Source organism: Ahaetulla prasina, chromosome 4 (genome assembly GCF_028640845.1).
Source record: "Ahaetulla prasina isolate Xishuangbanna chromosome 4, ASM2864084v1, whole genome shotgun sequence".
NCBI lineage: Eukaryota > Metazoa > Chordata > Lepidosauria > Squamata > Colubridae > Ahaetulla > Ahaetulla prasina.
Window position 1 is genome coordinate 113799063 of NC_080542.1, and position 13043 is coordinate 113812105.

At 35.5% G+C, this 13043-nt stretch overlaps 1 protein-coding gene across 3 annotated transcripts in view; it reads left to right on the forward strand.

The window, feature by feature from the left end:
- Positions 1 to 13043, forward strand: part of COL28A1 (collagen type XXVIII alpha 1 chain) — a 96971-nt gene that overhangs the window by 7668 nt on the left and 76260 nt on the right. Inside the window, exons 2-5 of one of the 3 annotated variants that reach the window (XM_058182190.1) lie at positions 2838 to 2936; positions 3065 to 3092; positions 4284 to 4449; positions 6402 to 6958. In XM_058182190.1, the coding sequence (XP_058038173.1) occupies positions 4311 to 4449; positions 6402 to 6958 (696 nt within the window). In that variant the 5' untranslated portion in view covers positions 2838 to 2936; positions 3065 to 3092; positions 4284 to 4310. The other 2 variants (XM_058182189.1, XM_058182191.1) reach the window with 2 other exon arrangements.

The following is a 13043-nucleotide window of genomic DNA, read 5'->3' on the forward strand; positions in this document are numbered from 1 at the left end:
CGACAGGCTTGCATGCATGCCATTTGTTCAAATAGAGCTATGTGTGCGCTTGCCAACTGTTCGTATGGAGTCATCCCTTCTCTCCCCCCCCCCCGCCAGTCTGCTAAACCAGAAACATTGGGAACTGTGCTAGAGGGAAGAACATTCTTATGAGTGATAGTGACAAGCACCAAAGTTATCTCTCCACAGATAGCTTCAATATCAGTATCAAATCTCTCAAGTTCCAGGCTTGCATAAACATATAAAATTAGCAGAGGGTAATTTTATGGTATTATAGCACTGGACATATCAATATCTTCCCTATCTTCCATATATTACTGAATGGGAGAAATGATTTATAAGGTTGTTGTCTTTCAAAAGATTGTTGTTGTCCTCAAAAACAGATTATGCCAAATAAATCCTATTTTATTCTTTGACAAAGTGACTAAATTAGTGGACCGATGAAATACTGTGGACATAGTATTCTTGGATTTCAGTAAGGCATTTGACAAAGTAGACAACAATCTGCTTTTTGATAAACTAGAAAAATGTGGGATAGCTGGTTGACAAACTGCACTCAGTGTATAGTCTTTAATGGAAGTATATGGAAGGAAATTAGTGGGGTGCCCAAGTTTCTGTTTTACACATAATATTCTTCAATATCTTGATAAACAATTTAGATTAGAAGATAGAACTCATCAAATTTGCAGATGACAACAAGCTGGCAGGAATAGCAAACATTTCAGAAGATAGGCTCAAAATCCAGAGGGATTTCAACAGATTTGTATGTAAAAAGGATGTTGAGACTCTAGAAAGAGTGCAGAGAAGAGCAACGAAGATGATTAGGGTACTGGAGGCTAAAACATATGAAGAATGGTTGCAAGAACTCGATATGCCTAGTTTAATGAAAAAAAGGACTAGGGGAGACATGATAGCAGTGTTCCAATATCTCAGCGGTTGCCATAAAGGAGAGGAAGTCAAACTATTCTCCAAAGCACCTGAGGGTAGAACAAGAAGCAATGGGTGGAAACTAATCAAGGAGAGAAGCAACCTAGAACTAAGGAGAAATTTCCTGACAGTTAGAACAATTAATCAGTGGAACGACTTGTCTGCAGAAGTTGTGAATGCTCCAACACTGGAAATTTTTAAGAAAATGTTGGATAGCCATTTGTCTGAAATGGTGTAGGGTTTCCTGCCTGGGCAGGGGGTTGGACTAGAAGATCTCCAAGGTCCCTTCCAACTCTGATATTATTATTATTATTATTATTATTATTATTATTATTATTATTATTATTATTATTATTATTATTATTATTATTATTTGAACCCTGGGCCCTATATAACAAAATGAAATTCAGTGGAGAGAAAAGTAAGGTTTCATACTCAGGCAAGAAAAACCAAATGTACAGGTAGAGATTGGCTTAAACGTGACTCAATAGCAGTAACTGCAAGAGAGATCTTGGAGTCCTAGATGACAATCATTTAAAAATGAATGTGTTGCAGCCACCAAAAAAAAGCCAATACAATCCTAGGCTGCATTAAAAGAGGGATAGAATCAAGATCACATGAAGTGTAGTGCTGCTTTATAATGCTTGGTAAGTTCACACTTGGAATACTGCATCCAATTTTTGTCACCACAATATAAAAAAGATGGAAAGAGTGCAGAGAGGAACAACAAAGATAATTAGGCTGAAGGCTAAGACATATGAAGAATGGTTGCAGGAACTGTTATAGAAGGACTAGGACAATAGTGTTCCACAAAGAAGAGGGGATTGACCTAATTTCCAAAGCATCAGAATGCAAGACAAAAAGGAATGGATGTAAAGTAATGAAGTGGAGAAGCAATCTAGAACTAAGGACAAATTTCCTAAGCGTGAAAACAAATAACCAGTGGAACGGCTTGCCTTCAGAAGTTGTGGGTATTCCATCACTGGAGGCTTTTAAGAAGAGACTGAACAGCCATTTGTCTGAAATGGTATAAGGTTTCCTGCTTGAACAGATTGGACTAGAAGTCCTCCAGGTCCCTTCAAATTCTGTTATTCTGTTATTCCTTTGAGACAAGCCAAAAATATCCTATTATAGTAACAGAATGTTGAAGTCTGAAACTACTTCTCCCCTTCCTCACCTTTACTTTTGAGAGAATTAGAGAGAAACAATGATCATATTTGTTATGTAGGTCTAGAAATCTCTTGTCTGACTATTGTCTAGGCTATAATTTTTCCTTCTGCTGTCTCTTAAGTTATTTTCAGATCATTACATAAAACTGAATGAACAATATTTCAATATATTCTTGCTACATGTCCATGGTTTGTCTTGACTACACAGTAAGGCAAATACCTCACTCTAGAGACCACAAATTTACAAGACTATTTTCTCTACCATGTGCCCTTCTTTCTGATCACCTTAAGAGAGATAGTTCAAGGTCTAAAATGAGTTTATTTTTCAAATTTTATTTAGTGAATCTTATAGTTCCATTTTAGTTTATTTTAAATGATATTGGTATATTATTTTCTTTAAATGTGTTATTTTATATGATGCAAGCATAATGGGGTTTACTTGTTTGATGTTCAGTACAAACTGTGGATTATTTAATAAGCCTTGATAATAAAATTGTAACTTACTATGATTTACATAAATACTTCATCTAGTGCTATGACAGCTTCCTATGTATATAGCTTTGTTGTTTTTCAATTCCATCTTTCTTCTATTCCTATTTTTTGCTGGGTTTATGGAACATTTTGGACTAATTAAATATTGCGACTGCTGTTAAAAAATAGAAAAAAATTAAAAACTGTATAGTAATGAACAAGCTACTTGTAAAGCAAATTCCAGAAAAGCTGTTCCTTTAACGTTTTTAGTGTGTCCACCCAGATAGAAGATCTGGCCAAATGCCTAACCATTCTGCATTCAGCTTGGAGCAATGAAAAATGAGTCAAGGATCAAGTTCCAGATGCAAGGTACTATTATTTGCATCTGGACTAATTAGTTATTCCAGAACTACTGCAATTGTTAAGGAAGGAAAACTAATCCCCTATCCCCAGAATGCTTTTTCAAACTATTTACTTTAAAATTATTTACTTTCCAGTTTGAGCTTCAGTGCTTTCTAAAGTAAGGTAAGATGATGATGATGATGAGATGATGATGATGATAAAAATTTATTTTAGCAAAATAAATGCAAATCCAAAGCATATTATTTTTAATTGTAATGATATGATCAACAACCAACTGCTTTTTAACAATTATTGAAATTAGCGATATAAGTATAGTACCAGTTGAAAAGAAGGCATTATTTTCTGTTAGAGGATAGCGTTTCGCAATATTACATAAAATTCTTTTTGGCATTATCAGTGAATTATAGGATTGGAAATTTTATATCGGTGTCATAAGTTAATTATTGAACTTAGTAGAGATGCTCTGAGTATTTAAGGCGAGTCCAATATCCAGTTTTCTGCATGTAAGCCCCACTGCAGACAGGGTAAATTTTCGCAATCCTACAAAATTAGTCATTTTGCAATATACTTTGTATTATCTATATCTTCTATATTGTAGATATTTTTAATGAATGCATTTCATTGCCAAATAGTTTTATTTCTGAATAATATTAAATGCCACACATGGATTCTGTTTGAAATGACTGTGTCTGCTAAAAATGCAATTTTGGAGCACATTTACACAAGCACCCTTTTTTTTCAGAGAAAAGTGGTCTGATTTTTTTTTCAAGATTAAATAACAGAAATGAGAGTCTTTTCAGCAATTCTTTTACACATCTAAAAAAAGCTGATTATTTTTTTTAAAAAGGATGTTGCTAATTCTCATAATTATATTACCTAATGCAAGCCATATTCATCCCGTTATCTTGAAACAGAAAAGCATAAAGTATCTATGAATACTTCAGAAAAATATGAAAAACAAGCAAGATTTGTGAAACTTGCAAAACTTACAATTTTAGAAATCTGATATATCAGCCAGAAGGAAAAAAATGCACAAGTATTTTCTCTTTATTTATTTAGAAAGGTTTTCCTTGTTTTCTCTCTCTATTTATGTTTCTATGGAAGCTTACAATAGAAAAAGTTACAGCAAAATGAAATAGTTATAAAAATGAAATAAATAAAAAGAATTTCGACACAGCTTTTTCAAGGCCTAATAGTAATAGGAAGATGAGATAGTTTAATTTAAATAATGAAATACTGCAATTTAATTTCAAAGTTGTAGACTTGTATAACCATTTAAAACGTTCCATACAAATCAGTATTCTAGGCTTTTTAACATGATGAAAAGTTAATGGCTTTTTTTTTTATTAGCAGGAGCAGTAAGCAGTCATTGGATTTTGAATGCAAGTCAATATGTGGAAAAAACACTCCGTCCTTTACCTTTTGGTTTTGGCCATTGCAATAATCAATGCAGTTTATGGACAAAACAGAAGGAAGGGACAAAGGTTAAGTCCTCTAGCAAGAAAAGACAATCTTCAGGGTAAATTCCTAGAATTTGATATAAGCATTATAAATGAAAAGGAAGTGCTATAGGTTTCATGAGAGATTCCTAGGGAGAGTGATATGTTTCTATATTTGCATTTTGTATCTTCACAAATCTCATGGAATTCTATATTTTCATCCTCAGTAGATTGTAAAGGACATTGTTATTTTCTTCTGAATGTGCATCTCTTTCTAATGGCAGACATGATGCATGGAATATGCATTGAAAAACGTATAGGGCCCACAAGCATATTTTCAGAGTGGTTTGGGAGACATTCAGCTGGTTCAGTAATCATATCTTTTGATAAACATGGCTGTCATTGCCACTAGATTATATTGAGCTGTTGATCTAATAATATCTTAATACATGGTGGGAAATAATATAAAAGAACTGCAGAATAGAAGTTCCACCTGCCTACAGTTGTGAATTATTTATATGCATTGAAGGCTATCTGTGATATAATAAATATTAAAATGCTATATTTTATTCTCTTCGTGGTGCTCTTTCTCTCTAGGGCAGGACATCATCATTTTGAATTTGTTGCCTAAATGATCCATTCTATTCTGTAATTCTGTAAATCAGAATTGTATAATTGTGAATTGTGAAACAACTCTAAGCAAATCATCTTAAAAATGATGAATGTTCAACAGTGACACAGACTATTTCAGAACTATTTACTGTATAAATAGAACTAGGCATGATCTGTTGGGAATGCTGTATCTGATATTTCAGATTCTGTATTCAGCAAGGGGATATCGGATAAGCTATTCCCAAGGTCCTTCCAGCATTCCAAGATGTTTAATGAGACTTTTAAGGGGCGGCAGGTTTTGTTTCATGGTTAAGAAGAGATGTACCAAGCAAAAAGGAATTTTAGTTCTAAAACTTCCTTATTCCATACATTTACTTCGCTGCATTTACTGCAGTTATTCTATTATATGAGAACGAAGTTAAAACATGAACCTCATTCTTTACATCAATGCAGTTAGTACAACTTATTAGCTTCTCCTTAATTGTAACTATATTATCTTATTAGCATGCTATTTAGTATTCTTCTGGTGGCAAACCATGTTTAGGCCTAGAAGATTTGATATATAATGGATGGGAAGGAATTTTACTGATGCCCATAGATGTTTTTTTCAAAAGGTAACTGGACTTTCTTGGGTTTTTTTTTCTTTGAAAATATTTCGATTCTCATCCAAGAAGTTTCTTCAGTTCTAACTGTCTGAAGGAAAATGGAAGGATGTATATTCTTTGCAATCATATGGCCGTTAGCACTCTGAATCAGAGTGCAAATGAGTGTGGAACATTCTTGAGAATCTTCTATTCCTTCATTCCCAAGAAAATCCACACTTGTTTGCATTCTGATTCAGGTGACTCTGAGATACAGATAAACCCCCAAGTGGCTTCAACAAATCTCAGAGAGCTAACAACCTCAGAGTGTTAATGATTGGATGAATGCAAAGAATAGAAATCCTTCTATTCCCTTACAGTCAGCTTCTTAGATAAGAAGCAGAATGTTTTCAAAGAAAAAAAAGAGTTGCCTTTTGAAAAAAAGCACCTTTGGGATAACCATGACGTGGATGATTAAAAATGTCCATGGACAATTTTACTGATTTATTTTACCAATATGTACCACCTCTAACTGAGGGTGTGAGGTAGAAAATTCTTCTACTTCACAAGTTGTCCATGCTTATGTGTAAAACAACTGTTAATTGTTGATGTACAACAGGATTTGCATACCTTTGTTGGCAGAGGTATGCAAATCCTGTTGCACATCAATATCCTTTGAAGTTTCACCATAGTTGCCTTGATAGTGATGTCCATGAAATGAAGAATCAAGATTATGAAAGCAACCCCATTCCTTTTGTACATGAATCACAATGCTGCTTTTTTAAATGTATAATATACAACTTTTCTCAACATGTCATTTCTAATCTTGTCTTTTTTAGATTCTGTCTGTTTTATTGACATCATCTTTGTTCTGGATAGTTCTGAAAGTGCAAAGGGTATATTATTTGATAAGCAGAAAGAGTTTGTTATCCTCTTAAGTGATAAAGTCTTCCTTATAAAGCCCACCCGTGCTCTCAGATATGACATCAAACTGGCCATCATGCAGTTCAGTAGTACTGTCAGAATTGACTACCCTTTTTCAGTGTGGAGAAACCTGCAGATTTTTAAGCAAAAAGTCAATGAAGTGAGCTACATTGGGCATGGCACCTATTCCTACTATGCTATTTCTAATGCAACTCAATTGCTCAAAGCAGAAGGTCGTAAAACAGGCATCAAAGTGGTTTTGCTAATGACTGATGGTATTGACCATCCCAAAAGTCCTGACATTCAAGACATATCAGAAAAGGCCAGAGCTCTTGGAATAGCTTTCATTACTATTGGTTTGTCTAATGATGTCAATAAAACCAAGCTGCATTTGATATCTGGTGATTCTCCAGGAAAGTCTGTATTCATTTTGAATGAGTCCAGCCTTTCAGATAAAATAAGGAACCAGTTGGTAAGTATTTTTAAAATTTAATTCATTTTAATTGATATTGATGTGCAAGTCTTCAGAAAAGGGGGGGGCATGATTTTAGGATTGTGCAAATAAACTTATGGCATTTGCCAACATAATATAGCTGTGCTAATTATAACTATTGCAGGTATACATTATCCTCAGTTTTAAAAAATGTAAAATGTAAGGATGGACTATTTTTGGAAATAGAAGCATATTTTCAAATTTGCATTTAAGCTAGTGGTCACCAAATGCAAGAAAATTTTGGTGGTCTGCAGAAAAATTATTTGCATTTTTCATATTGCACTAAATCAGGGGTCCTCAAACTATGGCCCCTGGGCCGGATACGTGCAATGAACATTTGTGTTGCTGCAGAGAACCTCTCCCTTCAGGGTCCTTTTGTGCAGGTCAGAGGGGGGCAGAAATTCTGACTTGGGCTCTGCTTCAGCCTCCTGGAGCGGGACTTTGAGGGAAGGCTGAAGGGAAGCATCGCTGGTGGCGAAGAGCCAGAGGGCATTGTTCCAGTGGGACTGCATCATGGCCTGGAACTGGCTGACCATCTCAGCCTGCTGAGCCTCCATCTGGCCTTGCACTCCCACAGGTCTTTCCTCTGCTTGGAAAGCCTATACTCATAGTCCTCAGGGAATTGCTTCTGTGAGCCTCTTTCTCGGTCAGATCCAATTTGAGCTGAGCCTGCTGTTTTGTCAACTCTTTCTAATAGTGGCTGCTTAGCTCCAACAGTTGCTTCCTGTTGATCCCCTAATGAGCCCAGGCAAGCAGGCGAGGAGTGGCTGGAAGGGAAGGGGCAAGTAGAAATCGGTGAGGCACTCCTCAACATGAGTGACATCAAGTTGGCCATAGCCACCTAGTCACATGACCACCTATCCATGCCCACCCAGGAAGATAATAATAGGGGTCCACAGGATTTAAAATTATGAATTTAGTGGTCCCAGAGATCCCAAAAGATTGATGAACCCTGATTTAAGCTACTTACTGGTCAGAGTTATTATTTACTATTTTATAACTTTTGCACACACAATTATTATATTGTTCTAATTTAGTTTTTAATTGTTTAAATTATTTACTTTAAATGGTATAATTAGAAGAATGCAATTGATCAACTAATCATAACTAAATACCATTATTTAATTGTTTTACTATAAACTTTATAACTTATTCTTGTTTATTGGTCATTTTGAGTATTGTTTTTCTTTGTTAAAAAGGTAAGATATCAATCCAATTCATATCTATTGTGTTTCTTATTCTAACTTGACCACCAATCATTACTGAAATGGTTGTTCACTTGTTTAGACCTCAAAGAGTCTTTATGAAAGTTATAGCTGTCTGGAATCTGCAGCCCTCATCCCCAGCCCTTTCCTGCCCTCCTCTTTGCTCATCACCAAGCATTTCATCATCACAACCTTCAGACATTCTTCAGTAACTTTTTGATGACACCCTACCAATATCTACTTGTTGGTGGACAAGACAAGCATCCAGTTCCTTGCTTCACTAACCATTGTCATGGCCAAGAATTACGTCTACAATTCTTTAGAAATTGTCCTGTCTCAAACTTTGATACATTTCAAGAGCAAGGGAATGTCAGAAAAGGAAGAAAATACGCTTCTACAGAATGAAAAAGAAGGCAGTCTCAGAGTAAGGGCAAAATGGAAGATCAACATTATAGTAATAGTTTATGACACATATGCTTTATACTGCTAGTAGAAAAATATCCCAAATGTTGAATATTATACATAGAGTGAGTAGTGTTGTGGCAGTATTTTTCTTTGACTCATCTTTGCACATACTTTCAGGCCCATTATCAAAGACAGATACAAACTATAGATTTTCCAGTAGCTAAATAGATCATTTGTTTTATTTTCTCTGGTCATTCTCAGTTTTTGGAGTTCTTTCCTCTTTGAATCTTGCTTCTTGTTGCCAGAGATTCACTCCCTGTCTCTGCAAGCATTCCAGAGTTTTTGTTTTGTCTACTGGCCATCTTGTTTGCAACTCCTTTTTCCTTTTTGGCATTTTTTTTTTTTTTGAGATGCTGCTCCAGATGCATCTACTCTTGGGACTTTTTACCCTGTTGACATTAAAAGTAAAGCTACAAATCAAGCAGCTCCCCCTCCTCCTTTCATTGTTTCTGTGTTGCTTCGTTCTGCTCTGCTCTGACTACTGAAATAGCTTTTCTCTTCAGTCTGGTTCCTATAGGAAGCCTAGAATAATCCTTATTTTTTCCTGACCTCCAAAACAAAAAGGTGAATGATGCAGCCTCTCTACTATTGTATATAACTTCTTCTAATAAACCTTGCTTCTCCTTTGCAATGGTGAAGATCTGCTTCTAGTTTAATAGGCTTGTTTGATTTACACAGTACATTTTGCTAAGTATGAATTCAGTGAATAAAATGAAACATCCCAAAATGATGCTCAACACAACAACAATTCCTCAAATTTGCAACCCCATTTCCTAAATTTTTCTATAAAAGAAACCTTGGGAGTCAATCAGAATACAGTGATATCTCAGTATACCTGAAACAAATCCATTGTGCTTTTAGTCCATCCCTGAATTGGAGAATATGTGGAAACTCCATGTATGCAGTCTTCAGTTCAGAGAAAATTAGGTTAAAATACTCAGCTGCAGATTGCCTATTTGTAGAGTTAAACATAGACAGGCCAATTCTGGCTGAATAGATATGTTTTTACCTTCATTTGCACAGTTAGTAGAAGGCCAAGTGCCAGATTGTCACCTTAAATATATTTGCAGACCAAGAAGGAACAACTGTTTGGTAGCTAGGCATGTGGTGGCAAGTGTTAGAGCTGGCAATGCCCATGAGGGCATTGGAAGACAAAAGTTTAAGTGGCAGCACGTTCTTCCTAACAGTGGTGACATTTAGTGGCGGTGAACTATTTTTCAAAAATGCAAGTGGGCCGCATAAGCCTGCTAAATGGACCATATGTTGTATGGCCCTAGTTTAGACCAGACCTGATATCATGGTATCATTGAACTAGAATGGAATTCATAGTCAAAACATTATTTTCCACATTCAGCTATTATTACTATTAAGGGCATCCATAGAATTTTGCTACTTTTGTCAAAACGTGTTAGCCCTGCAAGGTTGTTTAAAAAGAAGCATAAATAGGAGTACTAGCTCTCTATTTATTGTAAGATTACATTAACAGAATCTTGCAAGGCTAAAATAATTTCTTTCCCCCTTTCCTTTTACTCTCTGGAAAACTAGGGAGAGTCCTTCCTGAAATGTTTCCCAGGCCTTCTTCCTTCTATGGGCAGAGGTAACTTTTCATATGCCAAATGTTCTCTTTCCTGTCTCCCAAGGTCATTCCCATAGTATTATTTATTTTTTATTTTATTTATTTATTTTGTCACAACAGTATATATAAGCGTAAATATGTAATAACTATATGAGATTTGGATACAACCAAAGGGAACATTAGGACAGGAATGGTAGGCACGTTGGTGCTCTTATGCATGTCCCTTACAGACCTCTTAGAAATGGGGTGAGGTCGATAGTAGATAGTTTTTGGTTAAAGCTTTGGGGATTTTGGGAAGAGACCACAGAGTCTGGTAGTACATTCCAGGCATTAACAACTCTGTTACTGAAGTCATATTTTCTGCAATCAAGATTGGAGCAGTTCACATTAAGCTTAAATCTATTGTGTGCTCGTGCATTGTTGTGATTGAAGCTGAATAGTCTTCAACAGGAAGGACATTGTAACAGATGATTCTATGAGTTAGACTCAGGTCATGTCGAAGGCGGCGGAGTTCTAAATTTTCTAAACCCAGGATTTCAAGTCTGGTGGCATAAGGTATTTTGTTGTAATTATAGGAGTGGAGAACTCTTCTTGTAAAAAATTTCTCGATACGCTCAATTGTATTACAGAATGATGAATATAGTGTCCCAGTATTGCTCCATAGTGCAATATCAGGATTTGTGTCATGAAAGAACTACCTTAATTTCATAATTCTGCCTTCTTGCTTTCCCTATCAATGCAAGGGTTCATGCTGATTTCTCCTGTATCCCATATAAGGACAGTAATGGCATGTGGGAGTGACCTTGGAGTTTAAAGGAATAACTTCAGCCAGGGCAATGATTGGAAAATAGCAATAGCACTTAGACTTATATACCACTTCATAGTGCTTTACAGCCCTCTTTAGGCGGTTTACAGAGTCATCATATTGCCCCCAACAATTTGGGTCTTCATTTTACCCATCTTGAGAGGATGGAAGGCTGAGTCAACTCTGAGCCTGGTTGGTGAGATTTGAACTGCCAAATTGCAGTCAGTCAGCAGAAGTAGCCTGCTGCGCCACCGTGGCTCAGTGAAAAGAGTCAGTTTAGCCTGCAGCAGAAAATGGGCATGGCCAGTGTCTCAGAAAGAACCCTTCCTAGTTTCCTGTATGTAAAGGTGCCTGGGGTGGAGGAGTTAATGTAACTTATAATAAAGTAGAAGTAGTTCTTCTTGGATGTCCTTCTTGCCTGGATTATCTCACAAGGCTGACAGCACCTGATCAAGTTTTCACTTTCTATAGCAGAGAGTTTCAAAAAGCTAAAGAAACAATGAATATTGTCACATATCACAAGTTAGGATTTGTTTAACCAAGGTTTATTAAATAAATCCTTATTAGCTGATTTACGCACAGCCACAGATAAATCACATTAAGGCTTAATGCAACAAATTCATTGTATAAACCCACTGATCCACAAACTATCCAATCATTTTTTAGTCTGTGAAAATTTTTTGCTGTTTTTTCAGGATGTTTTCAGCAAAAAACATATGCATTTTTTTTTAATTTATGCTGAGCTCTGTTTTTAATGCAGTCTGGATTTACACAACAATCTAAGCTTAAAATAAGATAGTCAGGTAGTGGCTCAACATCCAGCAAATCCATACATTATCTGAGAAGTTCTATGAACCAGGATACAATCAGCATAAACATAATATAATGTACTGTTTGGGAAGTTAGGAAATGTAGCAATTATGTTTTTAAAACCCAGATTTATGATTAGTGTATTGTGTGAACCCAGCCCCTGAGATGGGTTACTATTTAGCAAAGGACTTAAGCCACAATTAGCACTGAATTAGCATATTATGAAACCCAGTCATGATGTCTTATTTGGTAAGTTAAATCATGGTATACAGCGATTTGTAAATATAATCATAAAATTAGAAATTATAAAATTAAATGTAACAACAATGTACTTGCTACATGGAATAAACAAAGCAGATAGAGACCAATTTTATATAGCTTCAGAATATCATACATAAACATAATACAAAAAATAAACAGGATATGATTAGTTCAGAAAAGAGCACTAGACATAATACAAGATCAAAGTTCATAATAGAATTACTCAGGGGAGTATTAGAAGCTACACAATCTACCAGCAAGACTTTTAAAAAAAAGAACTGTCATGAAAAATAACAAATTAAGACCAGTTGATGTACTTGTCCTTGAAAATCTAGAAACATCAAAGACCGGAAAAAATAAAAGATAGTTCTTAACCAGGTGCAGCTTTTCCCATCAATTCAGCTCTGTGAGGGGAAGAATTACATCAGCGGACTCTGAGATAAAACTTTCAGGGAGTTTTTATTCTGAACTCTTAAATCCTGTTAGAAAAATGAAAATAAAATTAGAAAATGAGCAGTATGACCAACTTAAACAAAAAATAAAATAAAATTACATTTTAGTAACCATTTATACAATCACACCAGTTAATTCCATTAAACAAATATTCATGAGTAGATATTTTCCAAGGTTTTACTTTGGTTTGTTATGCTGCCATGAAAAGAAATGTCAACCATGCCTTTGGAGTTAATGTGGAACCAGTATCATTATAATTGGTGAAAGAGCCACTTTTGCATTAGTTTGTTAAATCATAATTTTTCCTGAATAGGCTAGCAGTCACACAGAATAACAGAGTTGGAAGGAACATTGGAGGTCTTCTAATCCAACCCTCTGCTCAAGCAGAAACCCTATATCATTTCAGACAAATTGTTATCCAATCTCTTCTTTAAAACCTCCAATGCTGGAATATCCACAACTTTTGGAGGCAAGTCATTCTATTGATTA